This window comes from Bombina bombina, chromosome 3 (genome assembly GCF_027579735.1).
Source record: "Bombina bombina isolate aBomBom1 chromosome 3, aBomBom1.pri, whole genome shotgun sequence".
In the NCBI taxonomy this organism is placed as follows: domain Eukaryota; kingdom Metazoa; phylum Chordata; class Amphibia; order Anura; family Bombinatoridae; genus Bombina; species Bombina bombina.
This window is the reverse complement of record NC_069501.1, coordinates 558,106,287-558,132,094: the sequence shown is the minus strand read 5'-3', so window position 1 is coordinate 558,132,094 and position 25,808 is coordinate 558,106,287. Positions and strand designations below refer to the sequence as shown.

Here is a 25,808-nt window from a genome sequence, read left to right as displayed (position 1 = left end):
TCAGCCTACCTAGGTATTATTTTTAACAAATGATAGCAAGAAAACAAAGTGAATTAGATAAGAGAAATAAATTGAAAAGTTGTTTAAAATCCAATTGCTCTATCGTGAAATAAAAATGTGGCGTTTCGTATCCCTTTAAAGTAATGAGCGGGGAGTAACATCCAGCAGGTGTCACTGTCATTGCTTTATTTGGCAGGTGACAATGTTAAATCATCAATGGCCAATGTCTATAACGTCAGTCTAGGGGTTAAATGACCTCTCCATTCAAATGCAGCACACGGCGAACATATCGTTAGCTGCTTCTAGATAAGGTAGAACACACTGCATGCAGCAACAGCTTATAGACTGTAAAAGGTTCTGCAACATATTTATTGCATTGGTACACTGCTCTTACTAGTTATACCGCAGGATCATGTTGGCAAACGGTGTCCCTCTCAGGTAGTTGTCACTTTCGCTCCCAGTATTTCTTTACAGCTAGTTTTTCATTCCATCACCTCGCGTGTCACTGTCTAACAAAAGTTATTGTTACACAGTGTATATAAGTAATGCCCAGCAGGCGTCGCGGTTGCGCCACGTTTCTTTGGTCCAACAGATGTCGCTGTAGCACGTTATCCCACTGTTAACCAGCAGGGGGCAGTGCTTTATGCTCCCCCTGTACTCCAGTGACGTCAGCCCTGATACAGTGAGACAGCCTGACACTGCTCCACTCTGCAACTTTCCCGTGTTGGAGAAGCCAGGAATAGAGGGGGCGAGTACCAGCCGGGATAAAGGGTGGGGGGGAAAAAGAGTACTAAGCCACAAAGTGGGGCAGCCGAAGCTAGAGGGGGGCACTGGGGCAGAATGCAACCCCACTTGGCACTACTGCTCCTGCTCGCCCCCATGTGTTCCCCCCTGGACACTGAGACTCCCAAAGGTCAGTCACTGGTTGCTTTTGTTCCCCTCCTCCCCTGCTCACTTGTTGTTCCTCCTCTCTCACTCCCCCAGCCCTCCTTCCGTGGTCACTTGTTTGCCACTTGATCCCGTCTTTTCTTCCCCATTCCTTTGTCACTTTTGTTCCTTTACTGCTGCAGTGCACTCTCGTTTCATCTTTCTCGTTTTTCTCATGTTTCCCCTCCCCTCCTTTTATTCGCAGTATCTCACCTCATGGACTTGACATCTACTTATTTACTTTTTCTCCAACTGCTCTCGTTTTCTATGTATTTCCTACCATCTGTTAGCTCTTTTCACTTCAGGTTTAACCTCACTTCTACCTTTAATCTAATAGCTAGATATTCCCTATACCCCTTTCCATTTCCATAATAGCCAATTAATTTGTCAGTTCTTTACTTTCTCCCAGCTAACCGTTTCTCTTTTCTTCCTTGCTTTTTGTTATATTCTGCCAATGACTCTGTGTTTAACCATTGTTATGTTATACCTTGTTTATCTCTCCCACCTGTATCTCACTCTCCCACCTTTTGCCCTGCTCATCATCCTTATCTCCATCCCTTCACCCATTTCTTATTTCATTCTTCCTTTTATCCCAATTACTACCCCTTACTTAATTTATGTTTCCCCACTCCCCTCTCACCCATATTCTATGTCCCCCCATCAATTTATCTCCCCTCACCCCCCTTAATCTGTATGTCCATACTCCCTTCACCCTTTCCCAACTTTACTCTCCTCACTCTCCTTATCTCCCCTCTCATTTATTGTCCCCTCATCCTGCTCTCCCCACTCTCTTTTTTTGTTTATTTCCTCTCCTCCATCCTTTCCTCATATTCATCGTTTTCTCTTCCAATCCTTCTTTTCCCAACTAACCTCTGTATTTTCAATTTATGTTTGTTTACTTTCCTTAAAATCAACTTGTCATCCTACTACCCCATTTTTATCTATACCCTTATACACCTCATTTGTTCTCCCTTATTCTACCCTCACACTCTACTTTTCTATTCACCCTTCGCCTCCGTATTCTTCACTTTCTGCATTTTTATTCTCCTGTTATTCACTTTTCTCAGACACTCTCTGGTATCTGTGCCCATCACCTTGCTATTCTGCCACCCTCCTCAATTATACCTACAGTATGTAGCCAAAACTTGCCAAACTGTCAGCACACTCCTTATATTTTCATTTTCCTCCTATATCCCTTTCAATTTCTCTCCCCATCACCAGCTAGTATCCTATATATATCTTGTTCTTCTCACCTGTTTTTACACAAGTTACATCTTTCATTTGATATCCACACTTAACCTAGTTCTCCATTTCTTTCTTCTAACAAAAAACTGTTTCCCATTGTGTCTGCCCTTTACATTTTCTTTAACTCCCTCATCTCTTAGCTATTTGAACACTCAATCACACCTCTCTCCTCTCTTTTCTTAACTAAATTTCTTCACTTCCCTCCCCCCTCCTTTTTTTTCTAATCCCTTTATTCTTTGCAATTTAAGGTTTAAGGTACCTTCCTTTGATCTTTTCATTCTTTTTTTCCCCCATTTCTTTTAAACTGCTAGGGGAGGGGGATTTTTATTGTATATTTATATTTAAGCAGTTTATAATCTCAGGAACCTTACCAGTTTTTTATGTTGGTAATTTGTAAATAATGTGTGCATCTAGATTTGGGATTCACAATCAACTTGGTTTCATTAATTGGAAGGCATTCTATCAATTATTCATACATGTATCTCATTCGGAAACCAATTTTGCTGATGCTAAAGCAAACCGTAAAGGAAAAAATAATGTGTGTACATTTAATTATATATATATATATATATATATATATATATATATATATACTGTTTATAGATAAGCAGAGAACAGACAAAGATGTTTTATGGACGAGTACTGGGCAGTACATGTTTTATAGAGATACAAAAAAGTGGTTATATAGTGAGACTGGGGGAGTTAAAGGGAGAGGATATATGGTGAAATTGGTGGAGTTATTGGGGGGAGACTATATGGAGACACCGGAGCCATTACAGGGAGAAGCTTAATGGAAAGACTGGAGTTTGTATAGGGAGCGTAGATGGAGAGACTGGAGGCTTTACAGGAGAGGCTAATATGGAAATACTGGAGGTTTTATAGGAAAAGGCTATATGGAGAGACTTGATGCTTTACAAGAAGTGGTCACATGGAGGGACTGGAGGCTTTAAAGGAAGAAGCAATATGAAGAGACTGGAAGCTTTATAGGGAATTTTTGCTATATGGAGAGTCTGGAGGCATTACAGGGAAAGGCTATATGGAGAGATTGGAGGCTTTATAGGAAGAGGTTATTTATAGAGAATGGTGGAGTTATAGGAAGAGGCTATATTGAGTGATTGTGGTGGTATAGTTAGAGGTTATATGGAGAGACTGGAAGCTTTATAGGAAGAAGCTATATGGAGAGATTGGAGGTTTTAAAGGAAAAGGCTATATGGAGGGATTGGAGGCTTTAAATGAAAAGGCTATATGGAGAGACTGGATGTTTTACAGAGATAGGCTATATGGACAGTTTGGAGGCTTTGTAGGAAGAGGCTATATGGAGAGAATGGCTGCTTTATAAAAACAGGCTATATGGGGAGACTGGATGCTTTCTAGGGAAAGGCTGTATGGAAAGAGTGTGTTTTTTTATATAGAAAGGCTATATGGAGAAACTGGAGGCGTTAAATGAAGAGGCTATAAAGAGAGAATAGACGCTTTATATGGAAAGACAGTGTGGAGAGACTGGAGGTTTTTATAGAGATGGGGTATATGGAGATATTGTAGGCTTTATAGGAAGAGGTTATATGGAGTGAAAAGAATATTTATAAAAAGAGGCGATATAAAGAGACTTGGGGCATTATATGATGAGGTTATATGGATAGAAAAGAAGCTTTATATTAAAAAAAGTTATATAAAGAGACTGGAAGCATTAGAGGAAGAGGTTATATGGAGAGAAAATAATCTTTACAAAAAGAGGCAATGTAAAGAGACAGGGGGCATTATGGGAAGAGGTTATTTGGAGAGATGGGGCAGTTATAAGTTAAGGCCATATTGAAAGATTAGGGAAGGTATAGGTAGTGGCTATGTGGAGAGACTGGAAACTTTATGGGAAGAGGCTGAATTTAATTTATAGAAAGAGGTTACATATTTAAACAACACAATATATTTATTATCTTGTAAATCTGTAAAAAGTATGCGGTTATTTTAATCACTCCAAGTGTCATGCATTGTTTATCCTGTGTTTTGGTGCCTGAGGCACATTGATATAAAATAACCAGCCTAAGGTCACAATTAGCTGAGGCTGTGGCTGCTGAACCCTGCAGGAGGCTCTGTGCTCCCAGGTATTGTTTTTACTGACTCATTTGTCCACTGGGCACATAAACTAATTAGCAAGTGCAGTATAGTAAATATCTTACTTCTATCATAATGAGCTAAATTAGCATAACTGTAGCCTACGTATAGTGATATGTTTACTTGCTTTTGTATGGTATATTTGCTGGAACACAATATGCAGTAGTTACACATAAAGGTATATTATAAAGGCAAGATGCCAAAGATTCAGCCGTTTTTTGTTTTGTTTTGTTTTTTTAAACAATACAACTATAGTGCCAGATTATTATATTATCTATGTATACAAATAGATAAATATTAATACATAGATAGATAGATATGTAGTTTGTCCCACTGTCAGTAAATGAAGCAGAGTTCAAACCTCAAAACCATCAGACCACAAAACCCTCAAACTTGTCATTAAATTTGGATGACTAACCTATCTGCTAACCAGATCAAAGTCCCTGCCCTTCCTCATTGTCAAATCCAAATCTTGTTTATGTATGCCTGGTCACCCCTGATCATAGTGTCCTTATTACCAGGGAGGTGTGCGTTTCTGTGTCAGTGATGTTGTAATGGGTTAACAAGGCACTGGCTTGTTTCATTGTCCCAGGGTAATGTTGGAGATTAAAAGGAATTTGTCTCATCCTACACTCAACTGGTGTCTAAATATCCCATTTGCAAGTCTCTGCAACCTACAACTTGTCTGAACACATTAGTGCATTAGATGCAGTTCTGGCAGGAAGAGAGAGAGAGACGTGCTTGGACTGACATTTTGGTAAAATGGAGTGTACGGTGTGCAGACTGACTGCTTGGCACAGTGTTCCAGTATATTAGAGAGAAGAGTGTTACAGTTATTAGAGCGTTTATATTGTGCAGGATACAGTGTAACACAACTGTACGTGGGAACAAGAGGGTGACACTAATTTCCAATCTTAATGCTAATCCAATTGAAAAAAAAAGGTATTTTTGTTTTTCGAAAAAAAAAAAAATGTTCAGTACTTGCAATGGACATTCTAGTTTAAACATTCAATGCTCCATTTGTATTTCCTAGTCTTACTATGTATAGTTTGATCACAATCTAATGTTTAACAATTATAAGTGTGCTGACAAGCCCATTTAAATGTTGATACGATTACAATCAGCCATTTTCATTATTTATCAGATGCATTTTTTTTCCATTATTGGTTTGGCAAACAGTTCTGTATTTAAAGGGACAGTCAACACCAGAATTTTTGTAGTTTAACAAGAAAGATAATCACTTTATTACCCATTCCCCAGTTTTGCGTAACCAACACAGTTTTAATATGTTTTACCTCTGTAATTACCTTGTATCTGAGCTTCTGCTGACTGCCCCCTTATTTCAGTTCTTTTTACAGACTTGCATTTTAGTCAATCAGTGCTCACTCCTAGGTCACTTCACGTGCATGAGCTCAATGTTATCTATATGAAACACATGAATTTATGCCCTCTAGTGGTCAAAATGCATTCAGATTAGAGACAGTCTTCAAGGTCTAAGAAATTGGCATATGAACCTCCTAGGTTTAGCTTTCAACTAAAAATACAAAGAGAACAAAGCAAAATTGGTGATAAAAGTAAATTGGGAAGTTGTTTAAAATTAAATGCCCTATTTAAATCATGAAAGTTTTTTTTGGACTTGACTGTCCCTTTAACATGTGTCAGTCCTGTTTGGCTGATCACAGTCCCAATTCTCAATACTTAAAGGGATATGAAAACTAAACATTTTCTTTTGCTCTTGCAAATGGATAACATTCTTGAAAAACCGCTGCCATATAGTGCTCCAGATACGTGCACGCTCCTGAGATTAAATCCCTGCTTTTCAACAAAAGATACCAAGGGAACGAAGAAGTTTAAAGAATAGAAGCAAATTAGAAAGTTGGTTAAAATTGCATTCCTTATCTGAAACATGAAAGGACAATTTTGGGTTTCATGTCCCTTTAATAACACATTTATGGGGCCATTTTTCTTTTATGATATTTCGCAGCTAAAAGGATTTTATAAACCCCAGATAACACTTTTTTTAAATTATTAAAGAGTACCCCAAAAACATTTAGAATGAAATACTTATTTTGTACATGGACTAACCATACTGGGCGTCGAGTACCACACAAATTACAAGCTGAAAGTAAAAAGATTTTGCTCACCTGCTAACCCGACGCACGCAAAAATCCAGAGTTAGAATATCATGACTGTGTTACCGTATTCCTCATTAGACTTCAATAGAGTGTGAAAAGTTGGAAAAAGAAAACAACACCCAACCACTGTTCTCTCTAAGGCAAGGCCAGATTTGTGTGTGGCCCAGCAGGGAAACAGTCAATAAGAAAACCATACGTTGCAGTCTTCATTGTGCAGTGTTTGCTAATTGCAGGACGCAGTTACCTAATTTACTATTTCACTGCTGGGCCACAAACAAAACTGGCTTTAAAGGGAGCACTACACCCAACAAGTCGCACAAACCCGATCGCATTTTCAAGTGCGCTTATCCAACATGAAATTTTAATATTTCACATTCCAATGTTCTACACATAGAAGAATAATTCTTAAATACATATTTATAAATCTGATGGTATTTTGGTGCAATATATATCTATACCTATATAGATAGTGATATATACAGATATATATAGGAATATCTATTTAAAAATACTTAAAAACATATTTACAGTACATACACAGGTAAACACTTTATTAAATATTAATATTGCATAAATATGATTTTTCATGTTTTCAGCTACTAGACTGCAAACAACTCCAATGCACTTATATATGTATGTCTTTTTATATGTATTTATGTGTTTACATTTGTATATATATATATATATATATATATATATATATGTGTGTGTATGTAAATACATATATATACACATATAAATACATATGCACAGTTACACACACATATAAACACACACACACACATATATATACATTTGGCCAGATACGGTAACTAACTCGTACAGTTTTGCTTTTAATCTTAGCTGAGAGCTTGTAAGCGAGTGCTGAACTTTCTCTGTGTGTTGTGTGTATATATATATATATATATATATATATATATATATATATATATATATAATCCACTGAAATAAGTGCACTCCCACGAACAGTAAATTTAAATTCTGCCCGGGGGCTATACAAAGTTCAAATATCCAAGTTCTAACACAAGCACTCACTGGACTTGATACAGGTGAAATAAAAAGTGTTTTATTCCATATAACCAGTGACGATTCGGGGTGTCCAGTTGGTCTGATGAAGGGGTGAACACCCCGAAACGTCACTGGTATATATATATATATATATATATACATACATACATACACACACACATATATATATATATATATATATATATATACACACATATACATATTTATTCCATATCTTTGAGCCCTTATAACTTTTTAATGCAATTAAAAAAAAATATTAGCTGGTGTTAGTATGAGTGTAACTACTTTTTAATGTATTTTTGATGTGTTATGTTCAACTTTTTATTCAAGAGTAACAGTTAACCAGAGCTCTGAAGTTGCGATATCCCAACACAAGTTAAATTCAATTGTGCTTGAGTGAACGTGTTTACTTTCAACTTGTAATACGTGTGCTACTTCTGACGCACTCAAAAACCCGCAATAATCCCCTTTTCGGTTGCGTGCAACGGTTAGCGTGATGCTTGTAATCTATCCCACTGTCCCTGTGCCATATTGGGTAACGTTAGGAATCAACATCACTAAACAGGCACTAACACTTCTTGCTCAATCAATTTGAGTTTAACCCCTTATGGGGGGGGGGGTCTTTTTCAGTAGCGCGGTCTCGCCACGCTATTTTAGCAAGCCTGCGAGAGGAAAGGTCTAATAGCACAGTCTTGGCCCTCACGGCAAAACACTTGCTATTATACCCAGACAATCCCATAATGACCAGCAATGTACAGGGTACGTCTCATTCGTTAAGGGGTTAAAAAAGTTAATAATAAAGCGAAGCAGATAAGGATTTTGTGTTCTGTTCTGAAGGTAACAATTTCCAGTTTGATGAGTATTAATGACTGAAGCATTTTAGAATTGTAAACAATGCATTTATGTCTGGTTCTTATTGGTTTACTGGCTGTATCCTACCGTGAAACAGTATGGGAGTGCGCTGGGTATGTCTCTATGACTATATGTTTAACTTCTTTGCATTTTGTTTTGATTAATCTATTTTGTGTATCTATATTTAACTTGTTTTATTGCCTTTGTGTAGCCCTATATGTATTCCTTGTGCTATGGGATTTGGAGGTCACTTAGGAATAAATGATAATAATAATTCATAATAATAATAATAGTAAAAAAAAGGCAATTAAAAAAAAAATAATAATAATAGTTTCATTCTAAAATGATCTTTTAACACAGTATTTCAGGGCTTAACAAACCCAGGCGCAGGGAGTCACTGGCGCTTTAAAATTAGGCCCTGTATAGAGTCCCAAAGACACCCATTGGTGCGCCTGACTTATACCAACAGCTGCACTTCAAATTTAACCTGGTGCGGCTTGATCCTTTTAGGTCTCACAGCTTTAAAATACAAATGCAATTTTGGCCAAGCCAACCCTCTAATTCCTCCTGGGAAAACGCTTTACCAATGACAACATGGCGAGATTGTTAATGCCACTTTATTTCACATGCAAAGCTGGATGGAGGTGCTAGTAATATGGTGGGCAGACTGGGGGTCAAGTGGTCAAGAGTGTGCATTTATGTAGCCCTGCAGGTCTCCCTGCAAACAACACATACTCACATACACTCACACTCACACATACTGTATATGCAGGTCCCTAGATTGTGAACAAACATTGACAAGCCCAGCAGTTCAACCCCTGAGCCCCACAGGAAGTGAACTCTTTAAAAACTTTAAATCAGTGATATTTCTTGAACAGTTGTAATTTCCTAACAGGGTGGATTTGATTTGAATCAAGTTGATTTAAATCACTGGTTATATATCATTAGGTATGCATAATTGAAAAGAATGAAATTATTTGGAGGTGAACTATCTCCAGTTGAATTGGTTAATCATTCATATTCGCTCAACTTTTCACCTGTACTTAATTGGAAGGAGAAAAATAATGATTACATAATAATAATTGAAATATTTTTTATTTAAAACAATGATATTATTTTTCATTTTTAATGCTTGCCCCTCCCTCCTCACACTTAGGTCCTTGTGCAGATGTATTCCATTCCAAACAATCTTCTATTCATTGAGCTTCTTGAAACTCAGTATGGGTTGATTCTGTGTACATAGATTTGCAGGCGAGCAATGGCATTAAAGGCACAGTAAAGTCAAAATTTAAATTTCATGATTCAGAAAGAACATGCAATTTTTAACAATTTTCCAATGGACTTCTCTTATCGTATTTGCTTTGTTCTCTTGGTATCCATTGTTGAAATGCCTAGGCTCAGAAGCAATGCACTACTGTGAGCTAGCTGTTTGTCACTGTCTCACTCAATGTATTCAGCTAGGCCCCAGTAGAGCATTGCTCTCCTTCAGCAAAGGATTCCAAGAGAATGAAGCAAATCTTATAATAGCAGTAAATCTGAAATCTGAAAAGTGGATGCTCTGTCGGAAACCTAAAAGTTATCTCTCATGATAATGTCCCTTTAAGGTCCATTTATCAACTCTGTGGCCTCTAGTTATCAATGTCTGTCGGACCTGATCCGACAGTGCGGATCAGGTCCGACAGACATCGCTGAATACGGCGAGCAATACACTTGCCGTATTCAGCATTGCACCAGCAGCTCACAAGAGCTGCTGGTGCAACGCCGCCCCCTGCAGACTCGCGGCCAATGGGCCGCCAGCAGGGGGGTGTCAATCAACCCGATCGTACTCGATCGGGTTGTATTGTTGCGAGTTTTGTCCGCCTGCTCAGAGCAGGCGGACAGGTTATGGAGCAGCGGTCTTTGTGACCGCTGCTTCATAACTGCTGTTTCTTACGAGCCTACAGGCTCGCCAGAAACACAGGGCATCAAGCTCCATTCGGAGCTTGATACATATGCCCCAGTATGTTAATTTTATAACATTTTGCTTGGAAGAAGGTGCAGATTATTTCTGCAGACACAAATTCACAGCTTTGAGAACTACAAAACCAATAATATGTTATAATATCTTCAAGATAGAAACATTGTCCAAAATAATCTGACAAAAACCTTTGGGAGAGTATGACATTGTGAATGTATTAATGGAATTAATTTTCCAAAAAAACAAAAACAAAAAAAACATTACAGCCATGAATATACAGAATCTTGCTATATAATTAAAAATGAATCTATATTTCAGTATGAATAACCTTTGGATTATAATGTATCTTAAATATAAACTATCTTTAGATAGATTTTTTCATTTAAAAAGCATTTTATTTTAAAAAAATACTATTTAAATTTAAACAAAAATTTGGATTAAATAAAAAAAAATTGGATTAAATAAAAATTATTTTTTTGGATTTAATGGAAAAAAATAATAATGGATTAGTGGTAGTTATAAGGACAGGAGGAGTTACGTACACATGTTCATGTACCAGAAAACCCCCACCTACTCAGCCCCCTCTCTGCAAGTAATAAGACCTCACCTTAAAGGGACATGAAACCCCAAAAATTGCTTTCATGATTTAGGTAGAACATACAATTTTAAACATCTTTCCAGTTTACTTCTATTTTCAAATTTGTTTCTTTCTTTTGGAATCATTTGTTGAAGGAGCAGCAATGCACTACTGGTTTCTAACTGAACACATGAATGAGCCAATGACAATCAGTATATATATGCAGCCACCAATCAGCAGATAGAACCTAGTTTCTTTGCTGCTCCTGAGCTTACCTAGATAAACCTTTCAAAGGATAACAAGAGAAGGAAGCCAATTATTTAATAGAAGTAAATTGGAAAGTTGTTTAAAAAATTGTATGCTCTGTCTATATCATGAATGTCTAATTATGACTTTACTGTCCCTTTAATCCCTATGCAAAGCAAGACACTTTGGACTCACCTCAAGCAATTTCCCATTTGTAACAAACCCCTGTTTCTATACCCTGCTGCAAAATATTTACCTTAAAGGACTCAAAGTTCCTCCTAATCAAGTGACATAGCAAATCACCCTCAGTGAAGAAACTTTTCCACCCATGACTCCCCACCTATTTCAAAATCACTGAGGCCTGCCCCTTAAGTATTTACCCACTTTAATACTTGTCCTACAGATGTTCTGTTGTTTATTTATTCCTGTAGTGGTGCTTCTGATCACATTGGGGGTCACATTAGTGCATCGTCTTTGAGTAGGGTCCCCTAGGTGACCTTGTGTTGGAAAGAGTCTTGGTAGATGAGAGTAATAACCAAGGATTTTGTGTAGGGGACTCGGTGGGGGTTCTTGCAGTGGAGTGTGTCATGGTAAAGGGGAGTAGCATTTGTGCTGAGAATATTGGTAGATAGGGGTTTATTGTGGTGGACTTCTGGTATAAACGTTATTAGGGTAAGATAACACACTGCATGTTAAGATAAATGTGGAAAGTTTAAACTTCCTATGTGCTCTTTCAGGACAGGAAAAAAAAATACTTCTGTTATCTAATTTCTTTTATTCTCCTGGTATCCTTTGTTGAAAAGCATACCTAGGTAGGCTCAGGAGCAGCAATGCACTACTGGCAGCTAGCTGCTGATTGGTGCCTTCACATATATGCCTCTTCTCATTGGCTCACTCAATGTGTTCGGCTAGCTCTCAGTAATGTATTGCTACCAAGAGAATGAAGAAAATTTGATAATCGAAGTAAAATGGAAACATTGTTTAAAATTGTTTACCTGAATTATGAAAAAAAAAAAAAAAGGGTTTTATGTCCTTTTAAAGTCCTGCTCTGTGAGTTAAAGGGACACTGAACCCAAATTTTTTCTTTTGTGATTCAGATAGAGCATGAAATTTTAAGCAACTTTGTAATTTACTCCTATTATGAAATGTTCCTTATTCTCTTGGTATCTTTATTTGAAATGCAAGAACGTAAGTTTAGATGCCGGCCCATTTTTGGTGAACAACCTAGGTTGTCCTTGCTGATTGGTGGATAAATTCATCCACCAATCAAAAACTGCTGTCCAGAGTGCTGAATCAAGAAAAAAGCTTAGATGCCTTCTTTTTATATAAAGATAGCAAGAGAACGAAGAAACATTGATAATAGGAGTAAATTATAAAGTTGCTTAAAATTGCATGCTCTGTCTGAATCACAAAAGAAAAATTTTGGGTTCAGTGTCCCTTTAAACAGTAGTGATTTAACTCCTTAATTGCTCTTGTGTGTTTCTAGAAATTCAGAGGTCAATTCACCTTTGCTGGAATGTTACAGGCATTCAAGGTGTTAAAGCACAGTTTCAGGCATGCTACACTTTACCTCTTGATTGTCTTTGTGTTTTTGGCAATACAAGGGTTGATTTGCTTCTGCTAGTGTGTTAGGAGTAATCTAAGGGCCAGGGTGGCGCTCCAGGTCAAGCAAAAAATGACAAGTTGCACTTTTTGTAAGAGCTTGATCAGGTTTATTGAATGTAGACATCTGTCCTGTTTTAGCCTGGAGTGAACTCAAAGTTATGGGGTATAGAAGTTACTGAACATTGTTGTATTAGGAGAAAAGTAAGAAGTATAGTGTCTGAACAGACAGCAGAAGACGGCTGATGGTGTTAGAAGAGCACAGTACTGCACAAGGTGTTTAGTAGCGCACAATATGCCATAGGGTGTATATAAGAGCACAGTGCAGCACAGGATTTTAGTAGTGTAGAGTACGGCACAGGATGTTAGTAGTGTAGAGTAAGGCACAGGGCGTGGGCAGAGTACGGCACAGGGAGTGGGCAGAGTACGGCACAGGGCGTGGGCAGAGTACGGCACAGGGCGTGGGCAGAGTACGGCACAGGGCGTGGGCAGAGTACGGCACAGGGCGTGGGCAGAGTACGGCACAGGGCGTGGGCAGAGTACGGCACAGGGCGTGGGCAGAGTACGGCACAGGGCGTGGGCAGAGTACGGCACAGGGCGTGGGCAGAGTACGGCACAGGGCGTGGGCAGAGTACGGCACAGGGCGTGGGCAGGGTACGGCACAGGGCGTGGGCAGGGTACGGCACAGGGCGTGGGCAGGGTACGGCACAGGGCGTGGGCAGAGTACGGCACAGGGCGTGGGCAGAGTATGGCACAGGGCGTGGGCAGAGTATGGCACAGGGCATGGGCAGAGTATGGCACAGGGCGTGGGCAGAGTATGGCACAGGGCGTGGGCAGAGTATGGCACAGGGCATGGGCAGTGTAGAGTATGGCACAGGGCATGAGCAGAGTACGGCACAGGGCGTCAGTTGAGCAGAGTACAGAGTATGGCACTGGGTGTTAGTTGGTTAGAGGACAGCACAGGGTGCAGTTTAGAGAGCTGGCTTAGCAGAAGAGAACACAGGGTGCATTGTTAGTAACAAAAAAAAAGGCACATGATATAATGTTTGTAGAAAAGAGTGGAGCACAGTGTATAGTCTTATTAGATGATAAAAGAACACAGTTATAGAGGGGAGGGGGCATGGGGTGCTGTGTCAGAGGGCAGTGTAGCATAGATAACATTATAAAGGACAGCACCATGTGTTGGAGTGGGGCAGAGGGTGCTAGGTTCGGGAAGAGTTGGATGATACTATATAAGAGGAAAGGGGAGAGCAGGTTAACTGTGTTACTGGTGAGAAGTGAGAGTATTAGAATGCTGAATGCATAGGTTACTATGTTTATAGAGAGGGGAGCTCATAGAGGAATGTTAGATACATTTGATAGCAATCATAGGATCCAGCCAGAATAGTTAATAACTGATGAAACTAGCAAGGGGCAGTCTGTTAATAAATTAATATGTAAAATAGTCAAACACATGCAAATCTAGGAGTACAATTCCCTGACTCATGGGATTTATCTTTGTGATACATTAATGTTAGAGGAATAGGCTGTGGCAAGGGAACAGAGGGGGCATAATCTGTTAGATGAGAGGGGGCATAATCTGTTAGATGAGAGGGAGCATAATCTGTTAGATGAGAGGGGGCATAATCTGTTAGATGAGAGGGGGCATAATCTGTTAGATGAGAGGGGACATAGTCTGTTAGATGAGAGGGGACATAGTCTGTTAGAGGAAGGGGGTATAATCTGTTAGTGCAAAGGGGGTATAATATGTAAGAGGGTGGGGGTATAATCTGTTAGAGGAGGGGGTTATAATAGGTTGGAGGAGGAGGTATAATCTGTTAAAGGAGGGGGTATAATCTGTTAGAGCAGAGGGGGGTATAATGTGTTAGAGCAGAGGGGGGTATAATGTGTTAGAACAGAGGGGGTATAATATGTTAGAGGAGCAGGGCATGATCTGTTAGAGTAGAGGGGTATACTCTGTTAGAGCAAAAGGGGTATACTCTGTTAGCAGAGGGGATATACTGTGTTAGAGCAGAGGGGTCAGATGAGGGGGTATAATCTCTTAGAGCAGAGGGGGTATAATCTCTTAGAGCAGAGGGTTAAGGGGTATAATATGTTAGAGGAGGGGGTTATAATAGGTTGGAGGAGGAGGTATAATCTGTTAAAGGAGGGGGTATAATCTGTTATAGCAGAGGGGAGTATAATGTGTTAGAACAGAGGGGGTAAAATATGATAGAGGAGCAGGGCATGATCTGTTAGAGCAGAGGGGGTATACTCTGTTAGAGCAAAAGGGGTATACTCTGTTAGAGCAAAAGGGGTATACTCTGTTAGCAGAGAGGGTATACTGTGTTAGAGCAGAGGGGGTATAATCTGTCAGATGAGGGGGTATAATCTGTTAGAGCAGAGGGGGTATAATCTCTTAGAGCAGAGGGGTAAGGGGTATAATATGTTAGACGAGGGGGTATAATCTGTTAGAGGAGGGGGGTATAATTATTATTATTGTTGGTTATTTGTAGAGCGCCAACAGATTCCGCAGCGCTATAAACATAGGCGGTTCACAAGGAAACATTTATAGGGATAGGGAGGGCCCTGCCAAGAGTCGCACTGTTGTAGTCAGTTCTAAAGAAGGTGATCTACAAACAGCATGGCTCTTAGGCTTACATGCTAAGGGGGTTCAAGGGGATAGCAAAGGAGGAGATGAAATGGTATAAAGAAAGGTTAGTGTAGGTTGTATGCATCCCTGAACAGTAGGGTCTTTAGGGAGCACTTAAAGTTTTCAAAACTACGGGAGAGTCTTGTGGAGCGAGGCATAGAGTTCCACAAGATGGGAGCCAGTCTGGAGAAGTCCTGTAAGCGGGAGTGTGAGGAGGTAACAAGAAAGGAGGAGAGTAGGAGGTTATGAGCAGAGCGAAGGGGACGGGAGGGAGAGTATCTAGAGACAAGGTCTGAGATAAAGGGGGGAGCAGTGCAGTTGAGGGCTTTTGTGTTTAATCCTGAAGGCAAGAGGAAGCCAGTGAAGGGATTGGCAGAGGTAAGGAAGATGAGCCTGACAGAGGCATTCAATATGGATTGTAAAGGAGCTAGGCGGCAGCTGGGGAGACCAGAGAGGACAGAGTTGCAGTAATCGAGGCGGGAAAGGCTGAGAGAGTGGATTAAAATCTTAGTTGTGCCTTGTGTAAGGAAATGTCTAAATTTAGAGATGTTTTTAAAGGTAGAAGCAGCGGGATTTAGCCAAGGACTGAATGTGAGGAGTGAAACAAAGATCTGAGTCAAGTGTGACCCCATGACATCGGGCATGCAGGGTAGGGGTAATGATAGAGTTGTCGACAGTTAAGACAGAGTTAAGTCCGAGGTTGTGCGCTATACAAGTATCCATTATTATAACCTTTATAGGGAGATTGGGGGTGGAGATTTTGGAAGAAGGGGGGAAATAAGGAGCTCAGTTTTGGAGAGATTTAGCTTGAGGTAGTGAGAGGACACCCAGGAAGAGATGTAAGAGAAAGACAGTTAGTGACACGGGTTATCAAGGAAGGAGATAGGTCTGGTGCAGAGAAGTAGATTTGGGTGTCGTCGACATACAAGTGATATTGGAACCTGTGGGACTTTATTAGGGAACCTAATGATGGCGTGTAGATTGAGAAGAGAAGGGGACCAAGGACAAAACCTTGCAGTACCCCAACAGAAAGTGGTGACGGGGCCGAGGAGGCCCCAGAGAAGGCTACACTAAAATTACAGTTTGAAAGGTAGGAAGAGAACCACAAGAGGGCTGTGTCACAAATGCTGAAGGATTGGAGGGTTTGGAGAAAAATAGGGTGGTCAACAGTATCAAAGGCTGCAGACAGATCAAGGAGGATAAGCAGAGAGAAGTGGCCTTTTGATTTTACTGTAGGTAGGTAGTTGGTAACCTAAACGATTGCTGTCTCTGTGGAGTAATGGGATTAAATGCAGATTGCAGTGGGAGTTTAATGTAAGGAAATGGGATAGGCGTGCATATACTAGCTTTTCGAGAAGCTTTGAGGCAAGAAGGAGGAGGGAAGTAGGGCGATAGTTGGATGGGGAGGTTGAATCAAGAGAAGGATTTTTGAGGATAGGTGTGACCAGTGCATGTTTCAGAGATGAGGGAAATATACCGGTGCTGAGGGAGAGGTTGAAAATGTGTGTGAGTATAGGGGTAAGGATAGAAGAGAGGGACGGGAGTAGGTGTAAGAAGATAGGGTCAAGGGGACATTTAGTGAGGTGAGAGCGCAGTATAAGTGCCAAAACGTCTTCCTCAGTAACAGGGGAGAAAGAGCTAAATGTATGGCTATGTGGGTTGTGGTTGATTGCGAGCGTTTGAGGGGGTTAAGAATGGAAGTATGTTGAGAGCTGATTTAGTTTCTGATGGAGTTGATTGTGTTATTGAAGTGGCTGGCAAAGTCTTGAGCTGACAGAAAAGTTGTATTAGGGGGTGGGGGTGTAGAAGAGTATTGAAAGTGGAAAACAGACGTTTTGGGTTGGAAGAAAGAGTTGAGAAGTAATGTTGCTTATAGAGATTAAGGGCAGAATAGTAGGAGATAAAAATGAAATTGTAATGAAGGAAATCAGCTGAACTCAGAGATTTTATCCAGTGTTGCTCAGTAGTACGGGAACATCTGCGTAGGTACTGTGTCAGCGGAGTATGCCAGGGCTGAGGATGAGTGTGTGATTTCCAAGCAATGGTAAGAGGGGCCAGATTGTCAAGGACCGATGTAAGGGTGGAATTATAGTGGCAGATAGCTTGGTCAGGGCAGGAGGAGAAGGAGGAGATGGATGAGAGGAAAGGTTCAAGGGAATTAGCAAGCTGTTACTGATCTAATGACGTAATGCTTCTGTGAAGTTTGGTGTGAGGAGTAGAAGGAGGGAGAGTTGTAGGGAGGGATGAGATGTTGCTAGTGAGGAGATGGTGATCAGAAAGAGGAAAAGGAGAGTTTGTGAAGCTTAAAAAAGTGAATTGATAGCTAAAGATCAGGTCAAGGGAGTGACCATCTTTGTGAGTGGGAGAGTCAGTCCATTGTGACAAACCGAAAGAGGAAGTGAGCTGCAGAAGTTGTTTTGCAGCTGAGGCAGTGGGATTGTCAAGAGAGATGTTGAAATCGCTAAGAATGAGGGCAGGGGTGTCTGAGGAAAGGAAATAAGGTAGCTAGGCAGCCAAGTGATCAAGAAATTGAGTCGAGGAGCCAGGGGGTCGGTATATGATAGCAACACGTATAGAGAGCGGAGAGAATAAGCAAATCATGTGGGTTTCGAATGAGAAAAATGTGAGGGAAGAGATGGGATGTATTTGTTGGAAGGTGCAACGAGAGGAAAGTAAAATACCTACACCACCTCCTTTTCTATTACCAGACCTAGGAGTGTGGCTGAAGTGGAGACCCCCATGTGACAGAGCAGCAGTGGGTGCTGTGTCTAGGGGAGAGAGCAAGGTTTCTGTTAGAGACAGAAAGTTGAGGGAGCAGGAGATAAAGAGGTAATTTATAGAAATGAGCTTGTTTCAAACAGAGCGAGAGTTCCAGAGTGCACAAGTGAAAAGAGTAGTTGCTTTAGATGCAAGAGGAATGTGAGTAAGGTTAACAGAGTTTTGTTTTCTGAGTCTATGGAACGGTACACATGGATGTGCATGGCTAGGAAGTTGTTGGGGACCAGGATTAGGGGAGATGTCACCAATAGCTAATATAAGCAATAGGGAGAGTGACATGAGATGAGATACAGATTTGTTGTAGTGAGACTGTTTTTGAGACGAGGTGCAGGGGGGAGAGAGAGTGTTTAGGAATAGATCAAGTTCATGAGTACAAAAGTAAGGTGTTTAAGAGAGATGGGCTAATGAACATTGCAGGTGGTGAGGAGGAAGGAGCAGGGACGAAACTACAGGGGGTGAAGAGGTCGCAACTTCGACTGGGCCCCTGAGGGTGGGGGCCCAGCTTAAAAAAAAAATGTTTTTCCAATAAAAAACGTTGACCTGCCACTGCCTGCACTGATATCATGTGAGTGTGATGCCTCACTAGTGTATCTGACTACAGGGGTTAGTGCAGTGCTTGACAAATATGTTCAAAATCTAGGAGCCAGCCCAAAAATCTAGGAGCCAGGTATTTTCCGTGTATGTGTATATGTATGTATGTATGTATATATATATATATATATATATATAAATATATATATATATATATATATATATATATATGTGTGTGTGTATATATATGTATGTATATATATATATATGTGTGTGTGTGTATATATATATATATATATATATATATATATATATATATATATATATATATATGTATAAAGAGGCTAGAGAAAATTTCATAAACCACAACAAAACAGTTTTACACCACCCTTAACAGTGCACATGGAGACGTCCCAAGCAAAAAGAATAAATAATATTAAGATAGTAAATAGATTGTAGAACAATTAGGTGTAGAGAGAGGTAATATGATTGATTAAAAAAAACAAAAAATGTTGTCACTATACAGTACCACTTTATACAGTACTGGGGGGCTGGACCATGTCACAGACTACTGTGGTCACTCTATAAAGTACTGGGGCGGGTAGGGTCAGGCCAGCCATCTCACCGGCAGATTACAGACTGTGTCACTAACTCACTATATACAGTACTGGTGGGTTAAACAGTGTCACTATATACAGTAATAGGGGGTTAGACCATCTCACAGATATGTATCAAATTCACCTTTTTTTGGCGGGCGGGGGGGTAGGGGGGCCTTTCTTAGATTCTTGCACCTGGGCTCTATGGTTTCTAGTTACGCCTCTGGGAAGGAGTAATTGAATAAAGTAGTTTGCTATAAAGACAAGAGGTAGCAAAAAGGAATATAAAGATATTGAGCATTTTTACAAAATTGGAAACCAATTAAACACATAAGACACAGTATTACAGCACTTGCATAAGGAACCAATGAGATACATAAAACACAATATTACAAGAGTACTTGCTTTATGTCTTGTCCCTTGTCCAATCCTTGTCCAATTCTTGTATAATTCTTATCTTAGTGCCTCACTTATGAAATGTTCACTTCAAAAATGTGAACATTTGCTCTTGTAACAATGCATACTGCCCAGGCAAAAATCTGTTAAAGCAGAGGGGGGTATAATCTCTTAGAGGAGGGAGTATAATGTGTTGGAGGGAGGTATAATGTGTTAGAGGGGGGCGGTATAATGTGTTAGTGGAGGGGGGTATAATCTGTTAAAAGATGGGGGTATACCGTTAGAGGAGTGGAATATAATCTGTTAGAGGGGGGGGTATAATATGTTAGAAGAGTGGGTATAAATGTGTTTGAGGAGGGGGTATAATGTGTTAGAGGTGGGAGTATAATCTTTTAGAGCAGAGGGGGTATAATCTGTTAGAGGAGGGGGATATAATATGTTAGAAGAGCGGGTATAAATGTGTTTGAGGAGGGGGTATAATGTGTTAGAGGAGGGAGTATAATGTGTTAGAGGCGGGAGTATAATCTTTTAGAGCAGAGGGGATATAATCTGTTAGAGGAGGGGGTATAATCTGTTAGAGGAGGGGGTATAATCTGTTAGAGGAGCGGGTATAATGTGTTAGAGGAATGGGGTATAATGTGTTAGAGGAAGGGGTATAATCTGTTAGAGCAGAGGGGGTATAATGTTTTAGAGGAGGGTGGTATAATGTGTTAGAGGAGGGGGTAAAATGTGTTAGTGGAGGGGGGTATAATCTGTTAGAGCAGAGGGGGTATAATCTGCTAGAGGAGTGGGGTATAATCTGTTAGAGCAGAGGGGGTATAATCTGTTAGAGCAGAGGGGGTATAATCTGCTAGAGGAGTGGGGTATAATCTGTTAGAGGAGGGGGGTATAATCTGCTAGAGGAGTGGGGTATAATCTGTTAGAGGAGGGGGGTATAATCTGTTAGAGCAGAGGGGGTATAACCGTTAGAGGTGGGGGTTAATTACAGAGTTATTAGAGTGTGTTACTGTGTTAGACTAGAGGATAACAAAGCTGCAGTACTTGTATAACAGAACTCAGTACATTGTGTTAGAGCAGTGTTTAGGATTCAGTGTTAGAGGAGAGGGAAGCACAGGGGTTTAGTATTATTAGAATTATTAGAACAAGGTGAATCATAGTGACAGTGCTACTGGCTGAAACTTAATGAATATTTACATAATTGTGTCTATATATATATACTTTTTCTGTGTGATACTCTGAAAAGCTGCAGATATGACTTATCCCTAATTAGCCAACCCCAGTCAGTAATCTGGTCAGGAATGTCAGCTTGTTAGCGACCCTCCTTAGGTTGTATCCAGCCCTTCAAAGTGCTCACCCACGCAACACCTCTTTTAACCCATCACCCCCCAATCATCTGATCTTCTATTGAAGCAAAGATAACGAAGGCTTCCTGTAAAGGGAGGGGGACTTATAATAGGGGAGAGGTTATTATTGCCTGGTATTAATGATCCCGCTGACTCTTCAGCCAGACAGTCCAGACGCTTCTGGAAACAAAAGGGATGCAGCTAATCCCACGGACAGGGGCCCTATAAAACATCCCTATTGTGGGAACTGGGACAGAGTCTGTTGGAGAGACTAAGAATTGCCCCAATTAAGAAATATCTTTTTATCCCAACCTTTATTTTTGTAGGCAATTGACTAATGTCTGCACATATATAATAGGTTGCATGTTTCAGCACACTATATACACTATATGTTATATATATAGATTATTTGTGAAAAACATATCCATAGCAACAGTAGATGGTGATCTGTCTGACTACACTTTGCATTTTAAGTGTAAATGTTAATATTATTGAACAGATGGAGGTCATGCACCCTTTCTATTATTAAAGGCAATTGACCTCAAGGCTCTGAGAATACAGTATTTATTGACAAGTAGGTGAGTTGCTACAGTTTACTTCTCAGGGGAAAAATGTTTATAGGATAGCTGCACAGTGTAGCTATATTTTATATTCACTGGACAGTTTAAAGCTTAAAGGGACGTGAAACCCCAAAAAATTATTTTGTGATTCAGGTACAGCATATTATTATTAGAAAATAAATAAATTCCAATTTACTTATATTAGCTAATTTCCATTGTTCTCTTGGTATCCTTTATTGAAATGGATACCTAGGTAGGCTCAAGTGCTAGAAATTAGCTGCTGATTGGTGACTGTACATTTATACCTCTTGTCATTGGCTTACCGATGTGTTTAGCTAGCTCCCAGTAGTGCATTGCAGCTACTTCAATAAATGATAGGATACTAAGAAAATTAATCAAAATTAATAAAAGAAGTAAATCGGAAAGTTTGTTTAAAATTGTTCTATCTGTCTGAATCATGAAAAAAGAATTTAGGGTTTTATGTCCCTTTAAACTCCATTTTTATAACTCTTGTGACTTTGGCGTTAACAAATTTCTGTGAAATATTTGGGGCAGCTTAGCGATGGCAAATGTTCTACTTTTTGAAGTATTTTAGGTTAGTATTTTTAGAGTTATTAAGTGTTGTAAAAACAACAATATATATATATATATATATATATATATATATATATATATATATATACAGGGAGTGCAGAATTATTAGGCAAATGAGTATTTAGACCACATCATCCTCTTTATGCATGTTGTCTTACTCCAAGCTGTATAGGCTCGAAAGCCTACTACCAATTAAGCATATTAGGTGATGTGCATCTCTGTAATGAGAAGGGGTGTGGTCTAATGACATCAACACCCTATATCAGGTGTGCATAATTATTAGGCAACTTCCTTTCCTTTGGCAAAATGGGTCAAAAGAAGGACTTAAAATTGCAAAGCTTCTGAAGCGTGATCATCGAACAATCAAGCGTTTCATTCAAAATAGTCAACAGGGTCGCAAGATGCGTGTTGAAAAACCAAGGCGCAAAATAACTGCCCATGAACTGAGAAAAGTCAAGCGTGCAGCTGCCAAGATGCCACTTGCCACCAGTTTTGCCATATTTCAGAGCTGCAACATCACTGGAGTGCCCAAAAGCACAAGGTGTGCAATACTCAGAGACATGGCCAAGGTAAGAAAGGCTGAAAGACGACCACCACTGAACAAGACACACAAGCTGAAACGTCAAGACTGGGCCAAGAAATATCTCAAGACTGATTTTTCTAAGGTTTTATGGACTGATGAAATGAGAGTGAGTCTTGATGGGCCAGATGGATGGGCCCGTGGCTGGATTGGTAAAGGGCAGAGAGCTCCAGTCCGACTCAGACGCCAGCAAGGTGGAGGTGGAGTACTGGTTTGGGCTGGTATCATCAAAGATGAGCTTGTGGGGCCTTTTCGGGTTGAGGATGGAGTCAAGCTCAACTCCCAGTCCTACTGCCAGTTTCTGGAAGACACCTTCTTCAAGCAGTGGTACAGGAAGAAGTCTGCATCCTTCAAGAAAAACATGATTTTCATGCAGGACAATGCTCCATCACACGCGTCCAAGTACTCCACAGCGTGGCTGGAAAGAAAGGGTATAAAAGAAGAAAATCTAATGACATGGCCTCCTTGTTCACCTGATCTGAACCCCATTGAGAACCTGTGGTCCATCATCAAATGTGAGATTTACAAGGAGGGAAAACAGTACACCTCTCTGAACAGTGTCTGGGAGGCTGTGGTTGCTGCTGCACGCAATGTTGATGGTGAACAGATCAAAACACTGACAGAATCCATGGATGGCAGGCTTTTGAGTGTCCTTGCAAAGAAAGGTGGCTATATTGGTCACTGATTTGTTTTTGAATGTCAGAAATGTATATTTGTGAATGTTGAGATGTTATATTGGTTTCACTGGTAAAAATAAATAATTGAAATGGGTATATATTTGTTTTTTGTTAAGTTGCCTAATAATTATGCACAGTAATAGTCACCTGCACACACAGATATCGCCCTAAAATAGCTAAAACTAAAAACAAACTAAAAACTACTTCCAAAAATATTCAGCTTTGATATTAATGAGTTTTTTGGGTTCATTGAGAACATGGTTGTTGTTCAATAATAAAATTAATCCTCAAAAATACAACTTGCCTAATAATTCTGCACTCCCTGTATATATATATATATATATATATATATATATATATATATATATATATACATATATATATATATATATATATATATATAAATAAATAATATTATGTACATATACAGATACATGTTCTGTATATTAGTGGTCCACTCAATGCAAAATATAGGCATATGGATATATAATTTACTCATCCTCTGGAATTTGTCACTAGTCTGGGATTATTTGATTAGTTGAAATTTGTAGTCCTAAATCTACCTACATATCTGGATACACAACTATTCCTGTTTTTTTGAAAGTGGAAAGGTATAAAATGCCCCAGTGGGTTAGCAGGGCTGGGGGTTTTGTGGCTAGTTCACACTTAAAGGTACATTAAATGCAAAATTGATTACCCTATAACATTTTTAACTATGCATAGATTTAAAAAAGTGTGCAAAATGTACTTTTAATATTTTATTGTGCTTAATGTGCCTCTGAAAATTGTTGTCTGCACACTGATTGCTTGATTAGTGTTCTCGCCATCACCCGGCGAAAATTTAAAGAGACATTATACACTAGATTTATTTTTGCGTAAATGTTTTGTAGATTATCCATTTATAAAGCCTATACAGTTTTTTTTTTTTTTTTAATGTATAGTTTTGCTTATTTTTAAATAACATTGCGCTGATTTTCAGACTCCTAACCAAGCCCCAAAGTTTTAGGAGAATACTGATGTTTACCTATTCCAGCTTGCTCCTGTTTGTGTAAAGAGTCTTTTCATATGCAAAGGACAGGGCTGTTCTAGAGAATCTGGCTCCCAGGGCAAAATTCCAAAATGCGCCCCCTCACAGATTCTAAAGTCCCCCTTCCTAGACCTTGCATATCACTCTGTCATTTAGAGGTCAGCTCCAAAGCAGCAGTGCACTACTGGGACCTAGCTGAACACATCTGGTGAGCAAATGACAAGAGACAAATGTGTGTTGCGGCCAACCACCAGTTAGCTCCTAGTAGTGCATTGCTGCTGCTAAGGATATGTACATATGCTTTTCAACAATGCATACCAAGAGAACAAGAATAATAGAATTGTCTTAATTTTTTTGCTGTATCCTGAATTATAAAAGTTTAATTTTGACTTTCCTATCTCTTTAAATATGTCCTTTTGTCCTTTTTCTACTACAATGTTTTTTTTCCCCAAATATATTGATATTATCTAAAAATATCTTTATATCTTTTACTAATTGCCATTATATTTATACTTTTCTCATGGCTATGCATATTTATTTGTTTAATGCATATCAATCCCTTTAAATTCTTATCCAAAATATATCTAAAAAAACGTCCCAATAGACTTTAAAGTTGAACTTTGCAAAAAAGTAATAAGGTAAGATTTTCTAAAGGATTGCAATATGTCACTAGGTGTATTTGTAGCATATTTAGAGGTCTATTACAATTATTTAGAAAAATTATAACAATTTTTTTATACAAAATTCACTATTAAAGTCTATGAGATTTTTGCACATAAATAATTTGATAAAGAACTGTAATAGCTGTTTAGTTTTCAAATATAATATACACACAGGCAGTAATAGACAGAGACATGCACACACAGGCAGTAATAGACAGATATATGCACTCACAGACAGTAATAGACAGAGATATGCACTCACAGACAGTAATAGACAGAGACATGCACACACAGACAGTAATAGACAGATATATGCACTCACAGACAGTAATAGACAGAGACATGCACACACAGACAGTAATAGACAGATATATATGCACTCACAGACAGTAATAGACAGAGACATGCACAAACAGACAGTAATAGACAGAGACTGCACGCACAGATAGTAATAGACAGAGACATGCACACACAAGCAGTAATAGACAGAGACATGCACACACAGACAGTAATAGACAGATATATGCACTCACAGACAGTAATAGACAGAGACATGCACACACAGACAGTAATAGACAGATATATATGCACTCACAGACAGTAATAGACAGAGACATGCACAAACAGACAGTAATAGACAGAGACTGCACGCACAGATAGTAATAGACAGAGACATGCACACACAAGCAGTAATAGACAGAGATATGCACTCACAGACAGTAATAGACTGAGACATGCACTCACAGGCAGTAA

General features: G+C 39.4%; 1 protein-coding gene across 2 annotated transcripts in view; it reads left to right on the top strand.

Moving 5' to 3' along the window:
* The first annotated feature begins 725 nt into the window (after positions 1-725).
* Positions 726-25,808, top strand: part of PTPRU (protein tyrosine phosphatase receptor type U) — a 264,849-nt gene continuing 239,766 nt past the window's right edge. For both annotated transcript variants that reach the window (XM_053707080.1, XM_053707078.1), the window contains exon 1: positions 726-913. In XM_053707080.1, the coding sequence (XP_053563055.1) occupies positions 841-913 (73 nt within the window). In that variant the 5' untranslated portion in view covers positions 726-840. The remainder of the gene's footprint in view (positions 914-25,808) is intronic.